The sequence below is a fragment of the Mytilus edulis genome, chromosome 13 (assembly GCF_963676685.1).
Source record: "Mytilus edulis chromosome 13, xbMytEdul2.2, whole genome shotgun sequence".
NCBI classification, from domain to species: Eukaryota; Metazoa; Mollusca; class Bivalvia; order Mytilida; family Mytilidae; genus Mytilus; species Mytilus edulis.
Genome location: NC_092356.1, coordinates 52719092 through 52742521, shown reverse-complemented (window position 1 = coordinate 52742521; position 23430 = coordinate 52719092). Strand labels below are relative to the sequence as shown.

At 31.5% G+C, this 23430-nt stretch overlaps 2 protein-coding genes across 17 annotated transcripts in view; one reads left to right on the top strand and one right to left on the bottom strand.

Annotated features, from left to right (window-relative positions):
• Positions 1 to 11222, top strand: part of LOC139501379 (phosphatidylinositol 4,5-bisphosphate 3-kinase catalytic subunit beta isoform-like) — a 40691-nt gene extending 29469 nt beyond the window's left edge. For 9 of the 16 annotated variants that reach the window (XR_011658539.1, XR_011658538.1, XR_011658537.1 and 6 more), the window contains 6 exons: positions 161 to 239; positions 3175 to 3336; positions 4280 to 4397; positions 5356 to 5498; positions 6860 to 7777; positions 8056 to 11222. Coding sequence is in view for 7 of the 16 variants with exons in the window: in XM_071290420.1 (XP_071146521.1) it covers positions 161 to 239; positions 3175 to 3336; positions 4280 to 4397; positions 5356 to 5498; positions 6860 to 7118 (761 nt within the window). In the remaining 9 variants the exon portion in view is untranslated. Of the gene's footprint in view, positions 1 to 160; positions 240 to 3174; positions 3337 to 4279; positions 4398 to 5355; positions 5499 to 6859 lie in introns of all 16 variants that reach the window. The other 7 variants (XM_071290420.1, XM_071290419.1, XM_071290422.1 and 4 more) reach the window with 2 other exon arrangements.
• Positions 1 to 23430, bottom strand: part of LOC139501381 (protein mono-ADP-ribosyltransferase PARP12-like) — a 275921-nt gene that overhangs the window by 118491 nt on the left and 134000 nt on the right. The gene's annotated exons all lie outside the window — the stretch shown is intronic.

Here is a 23430-nt window from a genome sequence, read left to right as displayed (position 1 = left end):
AAATAAACAATTATAGGTCACCGTACGTACGGCCTTCAACAATCGTTTTACTGTATCTTATAAAGAAAAGTAGTTGATTATACAATATATTAAATATAAACCCCCAAAACCTAATGCAATAATTATTCTTAATCTAACATAATTGATATTTTTTTTAAAGATTTACGACAAGATATGCTGACATTACAGATTTTAGAAGTCATGGATACTATATGGCAATCAGAAGGCTATGATCTCAGGTATGACGATAACAAAATCAAAGATTTCTTATTGTGATGTAATTTTTATACGACCGCAAAAATTGAAATTTTTTTGGATGTATATTAGTATCACGTTGGCGTCGTCATCTGCGTCGTAGTCGTCTGAATACTTTTAGTTTTCGCACTATAACTTAAGTAAAGGTGAATAGAAATCTATGAAATTTTGACACAAGGTAAATGACCACAAAAGGAAGGTTGGGATTGATTTTGGGTTTTTTGATATGCCGAGTCTAACTGTGTATGTAGATTCTTAATTTTTGGTCCTGTTTTCAAATTGGTCTACATTAAGGTCCAAAGGGTCCAAAATTAAACTTTGTTTGATTTCATCAAAAATTGAATAATTGGGGTTTTTTGATATGCCAAATCCAACTGTGTATGTAGAGTCTTAATTTTTGGTCCCGTTTTCAAATTGGTCTACATTAAAGTCCAAAGGGTCCAAAATTAAACTAAGTTTGATTTTAACAAAAAATGAATTCTTGGGCTTTTTTGATATGCTGAATCTAAACATGTACTTAGATTTTTGATTATGGGCCCAGTTTTCAAGTTGGTTCAAATCAGGATCCAATATTATTATATTAAGTATTGTGCAATAGCAAGAAATTTTCAATTGCACAGTATTCAGCAATAGCAAGAAATCTTCAATTGCACTGTATTGTGCAATAGCAAGAAATTTTCAATTGCACAGTATTGCACAATAGCAAGAAATCTTCAATTGCACAGTATTGCGCAATAGAAAAAAATATATAATTGCACAATATTGTGCAATAGCAAGAAATTTTCAATTGGAGTTATCTTTCTTTGTCCAGAATAGTAGTTGAATCAACTTAAATCATTGTTTTATACAATATACAATGTATATTCACTTTTACTACCAACTGATAAATTAAAACAATCTTTACCATTCAGTGATAAAAAGCACTTTATTCTACATTTTAATATTTTATGATGTATTTAAATGAGTAGTTATTGTTGCAAACTCCATTAGAAATTTGAATTGAGATCAGTTTTGGAAAAAGGGAAAGGGGGATGTGTAAAAAAAATGGGGGTGGGGGGTTAAATTTTTCTCATTTCAGATTTCATAAATAAAAAGAAAATTTCTTCAAACTTGTTTTGAGAGGATTAATATTCAACAGCATAGTGAATTGCTCAAAGGCAAAAAAAAAATTTTAAGTTCATTAGACCACATTTATTCTGTATCAGAAACCTATGCTGTGTCAACTATTTAATCACAATCCAAATTTAAAGCTGAATCCAGCTTGAATGTTGTGTCCATACTTGCCCCAACCGTTCAGGGTTCAACCTCTGCGGTTGTATAAAGCTGCGCCCTGCGGAGCATCTGGTTTTATCTTACATACTAATTATTTTATGGATAACACACTATTTTTATGTCCCAATCATGGGCATTATGATTTCTTAGTCTGTGTGTCCGTTCGTCCTTCCTTCTGTCCATCCGTTCATTTGTCCAACTTTCCTGCTTCAGGTTAAAATTTTGGTTAGTTTTTTGGTTGAGGTAGTTTTTGATGAAGTTGAAGTCCAATCAAGTTGAAACTTAGTACACATATGCATGGTCCCTATGATATGATCCTTCTAATTTTAATGCCAAATTAGAGATTTTCCCCCATTTTCACGGTCCACTGAACATAGAAAAATATAGTGCAGATGTGACATCTGTGTACTGGGGACACATTCTTGTTTGTAATTGTTGATTATGGGCCCAGTTTTCAAGTTGGTTCAAATCAGGATCCAATATTATTATATTAAGTATTGTGCAATAGCAAGAAATTTTCAATTGCACAGTATTCAGCAATAGCAAGAAATCTTCAATTGCACTGTATTGTGCAATAGCAAGAAATTTTCAATTGCACAGTATTGCACAATAGCAAGAAATCTTCAATTGCACAGTATTGCGCAATAGAAAAAAATATATAATTGCACAATATTGTGCAATAGCAAGAAATTTTCAATTGGAGTTATCTTTCTTTGTCCAGAATAGTAGTTGAATCAACTTAAATCATTGTTTTATACAATATACAATGTATATTCACTTTTACTACCAACTGATAAATTAAAACAATCTTTACCATTCAGTGATAAAAAGCACTTTATTCTACATTTTAATATTTTATGATGTATTTAAATGAGTAGTTATTGTTGCAAACTCCATTAGAAATTTGAATTGAGATCAGTTTTGGAAAAAGGGAAAGGGGGATGTGTAAAAAAAATGGGGGTGGGGGGTTAAATTTTTCTCATTTCAGATTTCATAAATAAAAAGAAAATTTCTTCAAACTTGTTTTGAGAGGATTAATATTCAACAGCATAGTGAATTGCTCAAAGGCAAAAAAAAATATTTTAAGTTCATTAGACCACATTTATTCTGTATCAGAAACCTATGCTGTGTCAACTATTTAATCACAATCCAAATTTAAAGCTGAATCCAGCTTGAATGTTGTGTCCATACTTGCCCCAACCGTTCAGGGTTCAACCTCTGCGGTTGTATAAAGCTGCGCCCTGCGGAGCATCTGGTTTTATCTTACATACTAATTATTTTATGGATAACACACTATTTTTATGTCCCAATCATGGGCATTATGATTTCTTAGTCTGTGTGTCCATTCGTCCTTCCTTCTGTCCATCCGTTCATTTGTCCAACTTTCCTGCTTCAGGTTTAAATTTTGGTTAGTTTTTTGGTTGAGGTAGTTTTTGATGAAGTTGAAGTCCAATCAAGTTGAAACTTAGTACACATATGCATGGTCCCTATGATATGATCCTTCTAATTTTAATGCCAAATTAGAGATTTTCCCCCATTTTCACGGTCCACTGAACATAGAAAATGATAGTGTGGATGTGGCATCCGTGTACTGGAGACACATTCTTGTTTGTAATTGTTGACCACATGTACTGTATTCTATTTCAGACTAAATCCTTATGGATGTGTTGCAACTGGATGTGAAGAGGGTATGATTGAAGTTGTACAGAAATCTTTAACACTTGCCGGAATACAAAAATGGAGAAAACTAGGACTGGATAAGAGGTCACTTTATGATTGGTTAAAACATAAAAATCCAACTGAACACAGGTAAAAATATTGTTTAAAGTTTGGCTAAAAATTGTTATGTCAAATGGACAAAGGCCCAAATGTCTAGAAATATGCTGGTAGACCCCTCTTTCAAAAACAAAGGCATGAATCATAAAGTAAATAAGTGATTCAAGGCTGTTAAAGGGTACATTAGTCTTAATTATTATAAAAATAAGTATGATTTATTTGTTTGAAATATTCATAAAAGTAGAATATTGAAACAATAACATGAATAATTGGCAGCAATTTGTTATTGCAAAAACATCACTGATATATTACTGTCTTGCATATACAATAATTCAACCTGGTTTGGGTCTGTATTCATGCAACCTTTTATTTGCCTTTGGAGATGGGTAGTGTATGTGCTCAGCATATTCTGTCATTAGATAGAACAAAATAAAAAGATTAAAAAATGAAACAAGGGAACCACGAGAAAGACCTATTTCTTATCCGATTCTTTCTACAATAAACAATTGTTATAATTGTAAAATGATAACATATATATTTATTTAATCAATATATCAAACAAACCTTGAAAATAATTAAGATCATAGAAAAATCCTATAAACTATTATTTATTTTATTGAAATATGGCATTAATGCTATTTGAAATAAAATATGGGAAAATGCTGTGTAATGAGTAAATATCAATTTCTGGTTTCTGCTGATTCATTTATACTCATTGGTATCATTTTTCATGGATTGAGAAAAACTTTCCCCTGGATATTTGATTTGATGGATTAATAGGCTATATCTACAACCTTATGGAAATGTGTGATTTATTGAACATTTAACTTCGTGGTTACCTGTACCCATCAAATCCACAAAAGTTGGTACCTAACACACGATAATGAATCAACACTCAGTATTTCAAATTTTGTACATTATATCTATTCTAGCAAGTTAAGCTTAGCATTTTTCTATTTGTCTGACTTATTTTCAGTTTACAGAGAGCAGTTGAAGAATTTAAGCTGTCCTGTGCCGGATATGCTGTGGCCACCTACATCCTCGGAGTTGGTGACAGACATAACGACAATATAATGATGAAAGAAACTGGACAGGTAGTCAAGAGAATTATTTTTATAAAAATTTGCAAGCTTGTTATTGTTTAACAGTTAATTTTTTCCCAAAATTGCATTGATTGCCAGATTGATTTTACTTCTTTGAGTTGTTCTTAATTTACCGAGTACCAGAATCACGGCTGGTAATCTACAGGCCCAGAACAATTGGTTCTGCCATGAAAACCATGAGAGGATTTTTCCGGTTGTGCTTGAGTGGAGTAATTGTCACTACTTCCTTTCACGCATTCACAATGTCCTCAATTAGAACCTATCCCCTCACACATGAAATAATGAAAATTTGAAGTTTTTAGATTTATTAAGACATCTATCAACTTTGGACAGCGTACACACCTCCCAAAACGACATTCATACCCATTGACCGAAACAAAAACTAAATTTTAACTTGTAGGTCTGTTAATAGAATCATTTCAAAATTTAAATGTCACTTTTTTCGGCAATTTCTCGTGGGGCAACTGATTTTGTAGGAGTTTAACGCCATGTACAACAGTAAATGATACATGTATCTGTTCGTTAAAGTATGCACCACAGCATAGCATTCTCCGATTTTCAATATTTTGATCAGTTGAATTAGAAAATTACGATTTAGAAATGTTCTTACCTTTTGAAACAGTGACTATTACTCCACTCAAGCACAACCGGGAAAATCCTCTCACGGTTTTCATTGCAGAACCAATTGTGCTGCGTGTGTAGATTACCAGCCGTTAGAATATCCTATCACACAAAAGGTAACCAGTCAAAAAATTATAAAGTTTGAAGTTAAAATTCAGTAATATGACTAATCTATTGTTCAAAATTTATACTACATTAAAAATATTATAACTGCATGTATTTGATGTACAAATGAACAAATTATAAAAAATCTGACCTGAATACATGAAAGTTTTACTTGATATACACACAAAATAAAACTCACCTTAATTTAATTTTTATATTTCAGTTGTTTCATATAGACTTTGGACATTTTCTGGGAAATAAAAAAACAAAGTTTAACATTAACAGAGAACGAGTGCCATTTATTCTAACTAGCCATTTTGAGTATATCATAAAAGACGGTGAAAAAAAGCCACAAAATTTCACACAGTAAGTTTCTAAAAATTAGATTTTATTGTATGTTTGTAAGTGGAAACTATTTAGTATGCATGTGGTAGTTAACTTCAGCTAGATTTTATTACTGTTTTTTCACTCAATTATTTGATTTACAAAATGATGTGCATGTTTTATGATATGTATAACCATTTTATCAAAATTTTCACTTTAGTTACAAAAAGAAGTGCATGGTGTATCAATGTTTAATTTAAAGTTCACCATGCAATGTGCTGAAAAACATACATACAAAGCGACATGTTTTATACTTAACTTAAGTATCTGACATATCTTGTAATCATATAAGGCATTTGTAAAAATAGGTTACTTGTTTTATAAATGAGATTTATGCAAATATATGGGAGGCTACTTTAAAACTTAATTGAAAGGGGTGCTGCTGGGGTCTTGTTACCCCGCCCTTTTCACATTTTAGAAAATGTATACCTTTTCATATATTTCATGTACTGACTATGCCTATAGATTGGGTCCTGTATTGGAAATAAAATTTATCTTATCTTTATCATATTTTATATTGCGTAAGTAAAAATGTGACCTTTTCCCATATTGTTTGGGTTTCATGTGGTGTAATGTAAAAGTGGAATACCAAAAAAACAAATGAGAAAAATTGGTTGATAAAAACATTTTGGAACATTGAAAGGACAATCTATAGTCATAATTTAAGATAGGTTTATTCTAATAACAACAACAAAACAACAGAGTTGATGTACAAATAAAAATCAGTAAACCTCTGACAGATGGGTGTTAATTGTTCCTGATCAGCAAACGTCGGGCTCAGGAAGGGGGAGGGGATATTTTAGGCATTAGCACCTGTTGCTAATGTTATTCCGTGTTGCTATTGGTGGGTGGGGCTTATAAAAGAAGGAATGATAGAAGAAATTTGCGTAAAGTATGATAATATAGGGTTACCGCATGAATATTTGGGAATATTGTCCTGAGTAGAATTTTATTTGCACAAGCTTGCGAGTGCAATATATGTTCTACGAGGGACAATATTCCTCAATATTCATGCAATAACCCTTTTATTGTAAAAACTAATGTAAACGATAAATATCTATTATCAACAACCTTGATATAACAATATTAAACAGAACTTTCAATACTTTTAAATAATCAAACAGTGCCTAAGTCGTAAATCCACTACTAACTGTGTATTTAAATAAGCCCCGCCTCCCTACTAACCTAATATGGAATATACACGGTCTCCATGAGGTCGCTTTTAACCAATCATATTCCTAGAAATGTTTAGGAGGTAAGATAAAAGTAATTATTACTGATTATTATTAGTTTTTTACAGTTCTATTGATATCTGTAATAAAAATTATTTTCTATACTTTCAGTTTTAAAGAAATTTGTGAGAGAGCTTACTTAATCATTCGTAGCAGAGCACACCTACTGATTCAGTTGTTTATGATGATGCTCTCATCAGGAATACCTCAGCTCAATAATGTCTCAGATATTGATTACATTAAAGAAGTTCTTGCCTTGAACTCGACACAAGAAGAGGCTCTAGAAAAATTCAGGAAAAAATTCAAAGAAGCTCAAGAAAGCAGTTGGTCAACTACAGTGAATTGGTGGTTTCATATGAGAGTCCATTGAAAACAATTGCCACACAAAGAATGTGATTGCAACGAATTTTTATATTCCAGCCTCATTTTGAAGTTTATTGTTGATTAACAAACTAAATATGTGTTCACACAAAATCTGGTGATTAGTTATATGAAGACATTCCATCGTTAAATGTTTTATTACAAAAATAATTTTATTATTGCTATTTATGATGCAAAATATAATTAATTTCTGTTAATTTTGCAACATAATTTTATAAAATATGGTATATTTCTTCTACAGCATACACATAATCGTGATGTCCGGAAGCTCCTTAACAAGTTTTCTGCAATTGGTTCAGATTGTTTGAAAAACATAACCTCTAGAGACAATGTTTGATTTAAAATCACAAACATGAGGAAATGTTTTAAACCTGACCAAGAATTATTTATTTACACTTACACTTAGGATATTCACAACATTCCATAATTATTAAGTTTTTAGTAAATGAACCATTAAATAAAAGCTATGACTTTTTTCAACAGCTAACACTGCTCTTCAAAAGTCTAATGCTATAAAGACACTATTTTGTTAAACCTAAGACATTTATTTATTGATACCATACGAGTATCTTTACTCATTGATGCCAGCTGGGTTTTTTTCTTGTATAAATTGACTGATTTGCTATTATTAGGGTCATTGTTTTTAAGGTGGTACCTAACACTACAGGGAGATAACTCTGTAAAATCAGCAGAACGTTTTAATGACGTTGTGTTCATTAGGGAATATTAAGCTTCTCAATGATCAAAATAAGTGTTTGTCAAACTGCTATATAACCAGTGTAATTTTTCTGATTAAACGGTTGGTTCAAATCTTTTGATTTTTTTTATATTTTTGTTAAAGGGTCAAAGTAAATACTTTATCAAATTTTAAAGAAAATTAAACGATCCAAATTAATTTTAGTTAAAGTGTTAGGTACCACCTTAAGTTTGCAAATATGAAATCTTAAACTATATTGTGTTTCTCATAGAATTATATCATGACAAAGATCTAGAGAAATTGGCTCCACATAAATAGTAATGCTTTGTAAAGAAGATATTTCCTTTCAATTTACATAGTTTAATTAAAAGTATCATGACATGTTTATTTATACATTGTATTTATAGAAAAACAAATTGAATAACACATCAATCCACCAATGCAAGTAGTCACACAGCAAGAATTAATTATCAGTGTTGTTCGGTCACACGTTTATTTAATTACAGGTTTTTATGTTACTGAGAAATTATGATAATGCGTTGCAACCAATGTAATAAAAAGCAATAGATTCTTTTGAAAAAAAGAAGTTATATTGAATGACTAATTTGATGATTTAACAACAATTAATACTTTATGGAGAAAAAAAAAACATAAAAGTTATGAAATCCTATCATTCCCCATCCTTTACATTTACAAAAGATCTCATTATGTTTTTATCAGTAACAGACACAAATGAACTGTTTCATAACTTTAGCATTCCTTCATGTCATTTAGCTGGAGTTGTCTCCACTTCTTTTGTTAATTTTTTTTTCGATTTGCCAATTTTTCAATTTTCAATAAAAAAAAATACAGAAATATTTAAAAAAAAAATTAAAAGAAATAAGAGTCAGTAAAAATTTATAGTCATGAAAATATCAAAGCCATTAAATGCTAGCATGACTAGAGTTGCATATTTTCCTTTTTAGAAATAAACTTTTAAAAAATGTTTAAGATATTTGACAAGTTTAAAAAAATAGAAATTAAAATGTATGATAGAAGAATGAAGATTGTACTATGGTCATGTAAAATTTTGAAAACAAGTACCTGTATTAAATACAAAAAAAGAATGAAAAAAACTTCTAAAATGGGAGACAACTCTTACCTGCCTAATAAACTTTTTTTGTATGATGAAAAATAAATCAAATCCAGACTTTTAAGTCTGAAAAGAGGGCGTTTGATTTATTATTCCAATTTGTTAGCTTTTTTGCCAATCTTTGCAGTTAATGTTTACAAAATATTAATTGCCATAATAAATTTTACATCGATTTTGTAGTAAATGCCAGTTTTATTTTTTTTGTACAATTTGTCTCATAGATGGTGCCATTTATTATTGTTTATAATACTATTGATCCATGTCGTACAAAATTTTATATTAATTCTAATTGAATTCATATTTGGGTAAATACCTGACTTAGAATCCTGATGAAAAAAAACATGAATTTACAGTTGAATGATTGATTCACTTTAGTCAGAATTATAAAATTGGTCAGTTTTTAGTGGTTCAGTAAGTCAAAAGTTTACTCCTGTCATGGGCAGGTAGTTGAAAAACTGTATTATGTACAGTTGCAAATCACACACAGTTTTTTTACTCTTGTCTCTGGCAGATATTCAACAACTTTTATCATGTACAGTTGCAATTCAAACACACCATTTTTTGTGATTATTGTCAATTTTGAAATGCTACTTTAGAAATTAAACATGATCACCATACATTAGAAAACTGTAAACCTTGATTATCGCAGCTATTAAGAATATTTGCCATAAACTTTCATTAGTTGATGGTATGAAAAAACAATTGTTATGATTACCTAAACTCAACATCATCTTTAATATCAAAATGAAGTTTGCACTGTGCTGAATTTGATTATGTACTCATTTGGACCATTAATATACACACACAATTTTTGTACCGTAGTTGTAAAATTTAATGACTATAATATTTTCAGAAAAAAGTAATCCTGGAAATGACAACAATTTCGTCCAATTTATGGAAGAGTGTATAAGATAGCTTTTAAATAAGCTTGAAAATTGTATACATATATTACAAATATTGTGGATTCATTAGTATTCATAGGATACCAATTTTCATGGGAATTAATTAACTACCAATTTTATAAGTGTTCAACCAACTACAAAATTTAAATAGGCTTGTATGGAGACTTTTGAAAAATTATGAAATCAGATGTCTCAGAAAATGCAAGTTTACCTCAATCCATGAAAATTTATTCCCCATGAAAATAAATGAATTGACAATAAATAGAATACAATATAAGGTGATCTTAGCATAATGATCTCTAGTATGTGCAATATAATAAACTAATTGAATGTGATTATATCAACAAGGTGATACCAAGTAGATATTGATAATTTAAAATTTTGAAAGTAAACAGAATAAACTTTTAATTTATTTTAAAATTTGTAGATAATTTTTAATATGCATAATAGTTTATAGTGTAAATATATTTTTACATATAAAATTTGTACAGAATAAAAAAGCACCTCCTCATAGACATTCTACTTAATTAACTTGCGCTGATTTTTAAATATTCATTACTCACTCACACTGCTATATTTTGAATATTCCAAAATTAATCAAAGACTTATAATGTACATGTATATGTGCACTTTAAACATAAGGTCTATTTCTATCTGCCGCAACTCAAATGTTTTAAGATTATTTTTGTTGTAGGAGGATACCTTAACTACTTAATGTTTCTTTTTATTACATTCTATAAGAAAGATCTAGATGATGCCTATATATCTAATTAGAATGTGTTCATTGTATTGTTTAATATAATCATTTTATAGTTTAAATTAAAAGTATGAAACAATAATTTTTTCCTATCATAGAGCTTTTTTTCACACACTAAACAGTATCATCCAACAATTTACTAGTGGCATGAAGTATTTGATTTCAAAACAAAAGTTAATCAATTTTCCTTAACCTATATTAAATACACAAAAGTATGACATACCTGCCAACTGTCACTATTTGTGGGGGTTTTCCCCCATTGAGGATCCCAAATCGAAATTTTGAAAGAGCAATTTTGTCCACAATTTTAAACAAAACAATTAGTTTTACAATGACATTAGGCTTATAAAAGTGTGAAGAGGCCAAAAAACAACATGAAAATGTATTTGAATGCCCCTTTGAAGTTTTTTTTTTAGGACTATGACAGCCATCTTGCACGCAAAACCCCATTGGGCATTTTGAAAAGTTGGCAGGTATGGTATGATACTCCTGCTCATCAAAACAAAGCATACAAAAGCATTGGTTCAATAAGAATAAGAATACTTTATTAATCCAATTATGGACCCTTGCTGGTTTTAAATTTCATACAATGATTACAATGATTTGTGTTATAACAATGAAATAATAAAAAAAATATACATCATCATCCAAATCTTTTATTCTGTGTCATTAACTTCTATGTCATTTAATTCACTGTTTTGCATATAATATACCTGCATATAAAGCGCACCCTGAAGAAAACGTACATTAATTCTACTGACCTTATTGTTACCTCATTGTATACATTTTGTACAGTAGGGTATACATTCCTCTTTAACTTAAATGGTCCTCATTCCCAGTTTATTTACAATCTGTTAAACTATTATTCTAATTTGTATGACTCTTTTAAAAGATGTATAATATATTGTGTGTTAGTAATTTTACATCAGACAACAGAAACTGAAGTAGGATATGTTTTTACTAGAAACACTAATACCAATCATACACCATTACCATGAACTACAAATAAAATGAGAGGAAATTATTAACTTTTCTGGATGATTTAAGGCTTAAAATATTGCACATTTGTTTATAGTAAACCACTTCTAGATGTTGTTATGGTGTTGAGATGAGAGTAGCTGTTTCTGAAAACTGTGGATTTTTATTTTTTTCGTTTGATACCATTTTTTGTGGGTTTTGTGTTTTAAAAATGTGAAGCACAAATTTAAATGTTTTTAGAATTACTATTTTACTTTTGGCTTGTATGCAGACTTTAAAAAATTAACGAAATTAAATATCCACAAACTTGTAAGTTTTCCTCAATCCAGAAAAATTGGTATGCATGAAAATAAATTAAAATGCATCCACAGTATATTCAATACCTCATTAACAGTTTAACCTTCCAATTAAAATTGCAACTTCTGCTGTAAAACTTGATCTTGTTACTGAGAGTGTGTTGCTTTAGTTACTGTTAACTTATTATAGAGTCTATTTCTATGATTCTTTTTATAGGAGATAATTGTTACTGATAATATATTTTAAATAAAATTAACTTAAATAATAAAAATTAGTTTTATGTTATATTTGTATCTAAATAGAGTTGAAAAAAGCAACTTATAGTGGGTTATTGATGCCTTTTTAAAGTATACAATACAAGAAATTTTACCATAATAATTATAAATATGAAACTAAGAATGGAAATTGAGAGTGTGTCAACAGACACCATGCTTTGCTAATTTATTGGAATAAACTCGGCAGTTTTCTTGTTTGAATTATTTTACATTGTCAGGGCCTTTTATAGCTGACTATGCAGTATGGGTTTTGCTCATTTTGAAGGCCGTACAGTGACCTATAGTTGTTAATATCTGTGTCATTTTGGTCTCTTGTTGTCAGTTGTCTCATTGGCAATCATACCACATCTTCTTTTTTTATATTGGCAATCATACCACATCTTCTTTTTTTATATTGGCAGTGTAAAGGTATCTACTTTCGATGACGTATAAAGCTTGTTAGAGATGAGGTAGCTTGTCGTTCTTTAAAGCTTGTAGCACAGAGAGGGCGTCAGTCAGGAATACTACTTGAGTAGTGTTATCGATTTTGTTTTTGATGGAGTGTGCAGCATGAGTAAGGACTTCTTATTCAGCTTTGTAGTTTGAACAATGTAGGCATGTTGTTTTGCCTCTGACTGTTGATCTCCGTGGATGCACTTAAGGTATATACCAGGACCTCCCTGTGTTGTGGTATTTGTGACTGACCCATCTGTACATGTATATACTCTCGGCCCGGTTTCTGTAGGGTACTTGTCTTCTAGCATACTCATTGTCAGTGTTTTCGTAATAGTGCTAGTCTGTTCATCTTTGGTAAACTGATGTCTGGATGATGACATTTCCAAATTTGTCTTCACATGGGTTGTTATTTCATGATTTTTATACGACCGCAAAATTTGAAAAATTTTTCGTCGTTTATTGCTATCACGTTGGCGTCGGCGTCGGCGTCGGCGTCGTCGTCGTCGTCGTCGTCGTCCGAATACTTTTAGTTTTCGCATTCTAACTTTAGTAAAAGTGAATGGAAATCTATGAAATTTTAACACAAGGTTTATGACCACAAAAGGAAGGTTGGTATTGATTTTGGGAGTTTTGGTCCCAACATTTTAGGAATTAGGGGCCAAAAAGGGCCCAAATAAGCATTTTCTTGGTTTTCGCACTATAACTTTAGTTTAAGTAAATAGAAATCTATGAAATTTTGACACAAGGTTTATGACCACAAAAGAACGGTTGGGATTGATTTTGGGAGTTTTGGTTTCAACAGTTTAGGAATTAGGGGCCAAAAAAGGGCCCAAATAAGCATTATTCTTGGTTTTCGCACAATAACTTTAGTTTAAGTAAATAGAAATCAATGAAATTTAAACACAATGTTAATGACTACAAAAGGAAGGTTGGTATTGATTTTGGGAGTTTAGGTCCCAACAGTTTAGGAATTAGGGGCCAAAAAGGGACCCAAATAAGCATTTTTCTTGGTTTTGCACCATAACGTTAGTATAAGTAAATAGAAATCTATGAAATTTAAACACAAGGTTTATGACCATAAAAGGAAGGTTGGTATTGATTTTGGGAGTTTTGGTCCCAACAGAATAAGGGGCCCAAAGGGTCCAAAATTAAACTTTGTTTGATTTCATCAAAATTGAATAATTGGGGTTCTTTGATATGCCGAATCTAACTATGTATGTAGATTCTTAATTTTTGGTCCCTTTTTCAAATTGGTCTACATTAAGGTCCACAGGGTCCAAAATTAAACTTAGTTTGATTTTAACAAAAATTGAATCCTTGGGGTTCTTTGATATGCTGAATTTAAAAATGTACTTAGATTTTTAATTATTGGCCTAGTTTTCAAGTTGGTCCAAATGGGGGTCCAAAATTAAACTTTGTTTGATTTCATCAAAAATTGAATAAATGGGTTCTTTGATATGCCAAATCTAACTGTGTATGTAGATTCTTAATTTTTGGTCCAGTTTTCAAATTGGTCTACATTAAGGTCCAAAGGGTCCAAAATTAAACTAAGTTTGATTTTAACAAAAATTAAATTCTTGGGCTTATTTGATATGCTTTATCTAAATATGTACTTTGATTTTTGATTATGGGCCCAGTTTTCAAGTTGGTCCAAATCAGGATTCCATATCAAGTATTGTGCAATAGCAAGAAATTTTCAATTGCACAGTATTGCACAATAGCAAGAAATATCTAATTGCACAATATTGTACAATAGCGATTAATTTTCAATTGGAGTTATCTTTCTTTGTATAGAATAGTAGTTGATAATATATGTTAGAAATTTGCCAGACATGACTATGATGTCATTTTCTATTTTTATTTGCCAATAACTTTATGTAAATAACTACATTGGAAATTTGCCAATATAAAATGTTGCTGATGAAGCTTTTTTTCCTTATCTTATCTAAAATGTTCTTAGATAATGTATGTTGGACATTTGCCAGACATGACTATGATGTCATTTTCTATTTTTATTTGCCAATAACTTTATGTAAATAACTTCATTGGAAATTTGCCAATATAAAATGTTGCGGATGAAGTTTTTTTTATTGTTTTATACAATAAACAATGTATATTCACTTTTACTACCAACCAATCTTTACCATTCAGTGATAACAAGCACTTTATTTTACATTTTAATATTTTATGATGTATTTAAAAGAGTAGTTATTGTTGCAAACTCCATTCGAAATTTGAATTGATATCAGTTTTGGAAAAAGGGAAACAGGGATGTGAAAAAAAGGGGGGGGATTTAAATTTTTCTCATTTCAGATTTCATAAATAAAAAGAAAATTTCTTCAAACATTTTTTTGAGAGGATTAATATTCAACAGCATAGTGAATTGCTCAAAGGCAAAAAAAAAAAGTTCATTAGACCACATTCATTCTGTGTCAGAAACCTATGCTGTGTCAACTATTTAATTTTAGATTTAAAAAGTTTGAAGAAGAAATCTTTAATTGATTTGTAAAATCTTGACATTTGTTTTGTGTAAAAAAAACCCATGTAATGTCAAAAATTTGATCACAATCCAAATTCAGAGCTGTATCACGCTTGAATTTTTTGTCCATACTTGCCCCAACTGTTCAGGGTTCGACCTCTGCGGTCGTATAAAGCTGCGCCCTGCGGAGCACCTGGTTTTCATTTGCATCCCATTTTCAAAAGTGTTCCTGCAAGTTTCCTCACGATGTTCAAATTTCTCCTAGCCTTAGTTTTTGTCAAAAGTTACCCAAAGGTATGTTTGTTGGTCTTTCATTTTGACAGATTGGGTTATGGGAGAGAGTATGAAGAGTGTTCAAGTTGTTTTTCTCTATTAGTGGTAACATACCACTGCTAAGCCCATGCAAATTTAACCCGAATAATGTCAGTCGTTATATTCCGCTGATCTCCGTCTAATCTCCGATTGCTACATTAACCTCGATAGGCTATAGGCCGCTAGAGGGCGCAGAATTATTCGAGTAAATGAAAATTATAGTTATCCCGTCCCATTGTAAACTCGTACCAACGTCAACTCGTACCACTAAAAAAAAAAAAATCGTACCAATGCAAACTCGTACCACTGCTAACTCGTACCAACTTGTTTATATGCATTTAAATGGTGTTTAATGATGAATATATACATGATATACGTTACTTTCACACAATACCTCTTAAGTTAGTAAAATAAAATAAAATGACCAATTTGTAGCTAATGTTCCTGGTCTATTGGATAGAAAATACCGTGGCAGATGTAGATTATCAAAGTATTATCAGTTTTACCCAAAGAAAATATTAATTTTTCATGAATAAATCTTAGCAGTTAATCAAAATGATTTCCAAAATTAAATTCTTACTGTCTATAAATAACAATGAAATGTAACTGTTTCCCGTGTTAAGGGGTTCCCGAATTTTCCTGCCAAAAAGCACATGGCTTTCAACAACTGTGAACATAGCATTCATTTTGTGATCATGGATTACAGCTTTAATTAATTTAATTTGGATATATATATTCTACTTAAGGTACAGTTATTTAAAGCGATGTTTTAACTTTCTTCTGGATTAAGTTCTAGTTGTGAAAGATCAGTTTAAACAATAAAGAAGTTATTGTATACATGTCAACAGAGACGTATAATACGATTGGTCTGGTTTCAACAATATTGTATACCCGATAATATCTATCGACAGAGTTATCGGTCCTGAATAGGACTGATATAGTTGGGTATGTGTTAAGGGGTTCCCGAATTTTCCCGCCAAAAAGCACATGGCTTTCAACAATTGTGAACATAGCATTCATTTTGTGATCATGGATTACAGCTTTAATTGATTTAATTTGGATATATATATTCTACTTAAGGTACAGTTATTTAAAGCGATGTTTTAACTTTCTTCTGGATTAAGTTCTAGTTGTGAAAGATTAGTTTAAGCAATAAAGCTTAAAAAAAAACCATTCTCTATTTTTGTCTAAGTTTTCATTAAAATCCAGTATAAAATTCAAGTAATTCAACTTTATTTTTATTAAATTTACAAACAAAAACCCATATAACATCGTATTTATTAATATATTTTTAATGGTACGAGTTTACAGTGGTACGAGTTCTGAATGGTACGACTTCCCAGTGGTACAAGTTAACTTGCTTCCAGCCCATGTGAATATGATATCTAAAGCTGTTTGTATTCTGCATTTAGCTTTAGTTGCATAATCTTATGAGCACCAAAGAACAAGATAGTCTGCATAAAGTACTGATTGTACCCCTTTTGGCAGGTCTGGTACTAGGTCGTTCATAAAGAGTATAAATAGAGTTGGTGGTAATACTCTTCCTTGTGGGACCCTTTGTTTTAGAAGTACTGTCTGTCAACATTACCCATCTACCAGCACTCTGACTCTACAATTGTACAAGTACGATTTGGTCCATTTGTACTTTCTTCAACTTATGCCATATCTAAGAATTTTTTAAAGGAGTCCATCTTTCCGTACCTTATCAAATGCTCTTTGTAGATCTACGAAGACAGCCAGCGTTACTTTCTTAGATTTTCAGGCATTTTAAAATACCTGCGATAGATGTGAAGTCTGGTTTCCTGTGCTTTTGTATTGTCTATAACTAGCTTGTTCTTGTCCAATGATGTTCTCTGACTTTAAGTACATGTGCATGCGTTCGTTTATTGTGCGCTCGAACAATTTACAACAGCTGCTTGTTAGGCATAAAAAACGATATCTTGTTCTTACCTTTCTTTGTCCTTGTCTCCAGCTAAGATTGAATATGTCCAGCAAAGTATTTAGTGCTAAGTTCCCTAGGTGTTGAGGCATCTTATTTGTGATGTTATCTAGACCTGGAGATTATTTCTATTAGCTTTCTTAACGATTGTTTCATCTCATACATTGTAGATCTCATGTGCTGGTGTTTTCTGTCTTTCTATGATTTCTGTTCTTACTTCTTTTTTACGTAAAGTTTGGATGTTGGTTTTCCTGTAGTTTTTTTTTCAACTTCTAGAGTTATCTTTTGACCTTTACCTCCCCCATCCTATAGTGCTTTCTTCAAGTTCCACATCCTTGTTCTCCATATTCAGAGATGATGTTTTTTCTCTCCATCCTCTTCTCTGACACACAAGTTTTGTTTTGATGTGTTTTTCCTTGCTAAGTTGGAGTTTGATGTTATCCTTCTGGCTGGGTTTGATTCAGCTTCTTCTCTTTCTCTTGTGAGTGCAACATGTGTTTCTTGAAATTCATTGGACCAGTATGTCTCGTAATCCTTTTTCACACCCTTAGTATTCTTTCTTTTGTCGCTCTTTCTATCCTTGCATTGCATATCTTGACAATATTGTTGATGTTCTTTCCTTTAGTCATTATGTCCTTTGTTAGTTTATTTGCTCTTGTTTAAAATTTCCCTAGTTTGCCTTATTGTTATTCCATCTTAGTAATTAAGCATTAACAAGTGTTTTTTGTTCTTCTGATGGATAGTAAACTTGGCGATGGTCACTGCCCCTAGCTGCTCACATACCTTTTTACGGATATTCTGGTTGATATCTTCAGTACATAACGCTAGGTCTGGTTGTTCTTGTTGTGTGCCAGCGGCGAGAACAGAAGGTTGGTATATCAGTTTGGTCATTGACAAGAATAAGATGGCGTTTATACATGTATTGCCAATCGTGTCTCTTTTGTCTATTGTGTTGTACCCCAAACTATGAGATTGGCTGTTGAAATCTCCTACTTATCATTGTAACTGTTTCTCACAGTTTTTACTTCGGAAGAAAGATGACTTGTTTAACTATATAAGCATAAATACATGTGGTGTGACTGCCAAGTCGAAGTAATAAAAATGAGTAGCAGTTAAAATTTTTCAAGTCATTACATGCTAGTTTAAACTCGGGGGAGGGACACTTACTTTTAATATGTAGTAGAGATTGCTTGAATTAGCAACATTTTTCTCGGCTGTATGATTTGAAGTAGACTGAAAGGTGTTTGTATGTGTTTTGGTGTGGTGGACAGGGGGAAATGTCGATATATTAGATGTCTAAGAATGTTATTTCTTGTACTAAGATGCAGAATCGTTTACTTTTTCTGATTGTCTCCTTATTAAAAACATCTTAAGTATAAGTATAGTATAAGGTTTAGTTCCTTCCTCTTTTTCTATCAATATCGTTATCAAAGTCAATGCCAGTTTTGATCCATAACTGTTTAAACAAAAATAGACTTCTCCGATTTAAGTCTTCCGTTTGAACATTTCATCATGACACAAAACCAATTGACATTGTAAACATGTTACACCACTTTCCCAGGTAAGGGAGAGGGTTGATGTCCCGCTAACATGTTTAAACCCTCCACATTCTGTATGCATGTCCTAAGTGAGGAGCCTGTAATTCAGTGGTTGTCGTTTGTTTATGCGTTACATATTTGTTTTTCGTTTATTTTTTTTGTACATTGATTAGACCGTTAGTTTTCTCGTTTGAATTGATTTACATTATCATTTCGGTGTCTTTTATAGCCGACTATGCGGTATGGACTTTGCTCATTGTTGAAGGTAGTACGGTGACCTATAGTTGTTAATGTCTGTGCCATTTTGGTCTTTTGTGGATAGTTGTCTCATTGGCAATCATACCACATCTTCTTTTTTATATTAATCAATTTCTTTAACTATTGTTGGCATTCATAACACATCTTCTTTTTTATATGATATAAAAATGACAATAATTATATATTTGTGGGATGACATGACATCAGGAAATAGTTAAAGACGAGGTCACGGGTAGTAAGGTCGTCATATCGAGGAGCGTTTAGTACAGTGATTTTGTCATAGTTTGGATAAGTTTGACATGACGGTGTTAAGTCTTTTTGATGACAATCAATGCAAAAATGTAAACATTGGGATATTTTGTAAACGGAGCTTCTGATCATTAATTCAAGCTGGAAAGTACCTTTATATAAAGTAAATATGTTTGTACATCACAAGTTTTATCATATGGTTAATGATTTAACACAGAACAAAGCTTGCGTATGTCAAAATTTAAAAGTTGCTAATTGGTTTATTGTGCATAAAAAACGTTATTTTCTTACAGACTGTTACATCACATATATCTTCGTGATATAACACTGTGGTCAATTATTCTGAAAAATACCTACTTTTACAACCAATTCAAAATTACTGAAATATCTGTGTCATGGTTTGGTTCATTCATGTCATGGTTAAGTTTATGTTCGACATGGTTCAGTTATGTAATTCTTGTCTTGTATAATGAAGAGTTACTATCAAAATTAACAAAAATCGTTCCATTTGAAACACAAAAGGACATAAAAACGCACATACAATGTAGTAATATGTTTATATAAGTAGATGCATATGATTGCCAATGAGATAACTATCCACCTGAGATTAAATGACGTAGATGTTAGCAGCTTTTTGTCATCAAAAGGCCTTCAACATTCAACAATGAGCAAAACCATATTTCTTAGCAAGATATAAAAGGCTGCGACAAAATTCAATGTATAGGAATTCCAATTAGAAAATCATCAGCCTAATTTCTGTCCAAAATAAAAAGCAAAATATGATACACAGTCACATACGATATTCATGGCATTACAGACATGCACTTAACTTGAGACAGTATATACACAATACTGCGTAGTAAAACATGTTTGATGGCTCCCCAACCTCTTCTTCGCCTTAACCATGCAACACATGTAAACTCACCAGATCGGGTTTAAACAAGAAAATCAAGTAACAGAAACACTAAAGACACAAATAAAGTACTGATATTTAGTGGGACCTAGTTTTAAACAAATAACAAATGATAAAAAGTCATGATTCTAAGATAGCTTCTTTTAAATTTCAGGATGTAATTCTGCTGCCAATATTTACGCTATACTGATAATAGTTTGATGGTTTCGGATCTCTGGTTGTCTCTGTTCAATTTATTTACCCATTTTATAGAAACCAGCAGATATAGAGTTTTGCCTATTTGATTCATCCTATTGTTGAAGAATTCATGTTTGTGTTGTTGGTTTGCTGCCTCATTTATGTATTACCCACGTCATCTTACATTTGATATTACCTAGTAAATTGAAAATCAAATAAGCAAAAATGATAAACGGCAAATATAGATAGCACAAAAATATCATTAAATGTTCTAAGAAGTTCAAATGAAGTGTACTTGTTATATATATCAACGAACTTACCATCTGTTTTATCTTCGTCCATCTTATAATGCGTTCTGTCATATATCAAACGATGATTTCTTGTCTATCCAGATCAAAATTAAGGTCGTACACAGTTTAAGGGGACGACCATTTGATATTCGGGGGGGGGGGGGGGGGGGGCGGGCAAGAGGATTTGGAAAATAAAAAACTCAGCCTTGATAATCACAAAAATAAATGGTTTGTTCTGTGGTAGTTTGAAAATATATTACCTGACTTGAAATGTATTGAAAATAAATAACTCAGCCGGTCTAATCGAAAGCATGAGATAGCACCAGATTCTTCATAAGTTCATCTTTTTCCCAAAAAAAAGACGGGAAACACTTCCCAAATTTTTAATAATAACAGCATAAATATTATTTAAATATACTTGAAATGTCTGAAAATTGGGTTCATTGAACTTGAGGTATATTGTCTCAGGAAACCTTACCTCACATTTATTTTAACAGGGCCGTAACTTCATTGAGGCAAATGCCTCATGTAGGAAATTTCAAAACCAAACGTCTTTCTCCATATCTAATTGTGTTCATAGCGAGTGCCTTGCAAGAAGTAAGTTCTGATTTCCCTCATACGTAGACCTGATTTTTTTTGTCTTTTGTTCATTGATTGCCCTTCTGTATTCTGTTAGTGTTGCATTCACTTTGTAATCTAGTAATTTTGTTATGAACTTGATCATGAGTTTACAAAAAACAGCATCCACAGACTTAACTATGTGAATTCCAATTTTGCTTTATCATGCACATTGGTCTTTTGATATTGTCCCTAGAAACTTAAGTCTTGCACTGAATTTATACATTTTGCTTCGAGACCAAAATATTGTCAAAAATTATTAAAACAAAACTTGCATTTTCAGATTATGAAAGGGTCTTTGGAACACCCAGAAAGCATGATTTTGCATCATTTGTTCTATAGCTTCTTGGGCCTTCAGTGGCTCCAAAACCCTTCAAAAAACAAAGTTTGCCTCGCTCCGCTCGGCGAAATTTGTTAGCCAATATTTTTAATAGAGGCAAGTTACAACCAAACTTTAATACTATGTATGTATGCAATACATGTATATGCAGTTGGGAATATAAAAGATTCATTTCTACAAAGGATGATGAATAATTCTGATTAAATGGTACATAATGACTTGACTATACATGTATTATTTATAATAAACAAATCATCTAAAAATTGTATGTTTTTGAATATCATAAATATAGTTGTGAAAATGAATAATCAGTCCCTTGCTTTAATGAAAATCAAAAATCTTGCTTCAACAGTGCACAAAATGAATAATCTGTCCACTTAGTTTACAAAAATAAATAACCGATCAAAAACAAATCCTCTTGCAACCCCCCGACCCCCAACCCCAACCCCCCAGAATATCAAATGGTCGTCCCCTAAATGTACGTGTACCAGACAACATAACACGTGGTTCTTTGAATTTCAATCCTTTTTTCAATCACATGTAATAATATACCACCTCATACTTAAAACTAGATAGCAGGAGTTTTTTTTCAGTTAGTATAGAAGCTATATTACATAACAAGTAAAATATTTGAATTAAATTAAAGATACTATACACGATGCATGTATACAATATTACAACGATTTTTATTGATTCCTAATAATAATTGATAAACTTGAACATTATATCGGCTTGAATTCAAAATTGATGTTGTGATCTTTCATATTTTAAATTCGAACTTTGAAAGTACTTTTTATTGTAATTTCACCTATTATAGTTTTAAAACCAATAAGTTTTAAAACTGTTGTCCATGTCACGCGTAACTATTCGGTTTCGTCTTATGATGTCCTCTTAATATTTTTTAATTAGTTTTGTAGTTGGGTTACATGGACCTATAACCCCACATCTCCTTTTATTCATCATAAACTGGTTCAAAATTTAAAATAAAGAAAAACCATTAAATGTATAGTTTTCTAGAAAAGAAAATGAAAAACAAGAATTACTTTTTGACTGGCTGCCACTTTTGAGTAGAAGTCTTTAGCTGTTTGACTAGTGATGCCGCTTATGTAGGCACTTAAAGTTAACCATCGAGGGACGTTAACTACCGAGGGTAGTAATGAATATTCATCTTTACCGGATGATTGACAGCGATGTAAATAAAAACATGAGAGTGATTACCGTGTATCAAATTAATTCAATTTAATTGTTAGAAATACTGTTTTCTGCTGAAAATTAAAAAATAAATAAAATTGAATGGAATGGAATGGAATTGAGCTATGTACAATACAGTAAATATTAGCAATTAGAATTAGACGGTAGACAAGCATATTTTGCCTATTGATTCTTTTTTGCATGCCTATTTGGTTATATTATAATGCACTAATTGTTTTGATACTGTTTAATGTTTAAATAAGACCTATATGTGAACCATTTATGCACTTTTAATATAAAGATCAGATTCACCAGTGAAGGATCCAGGGGGGGGGGGGGGGGTTCCGGGGGTGCGCACCCCCCTTTATTTTTGCCGATCAATGCATTTGTATCGGGACATATGTTTTGCACCCCCCCTTTGCCCTGGGTTCCCTGGGTTAGCACCCCCCTTTCGAAAATTCCTGCATCCGCCCCTGTTCACACAGGCTCATACAGTTCGAGCTAACTATTTTATGTACGAGAGC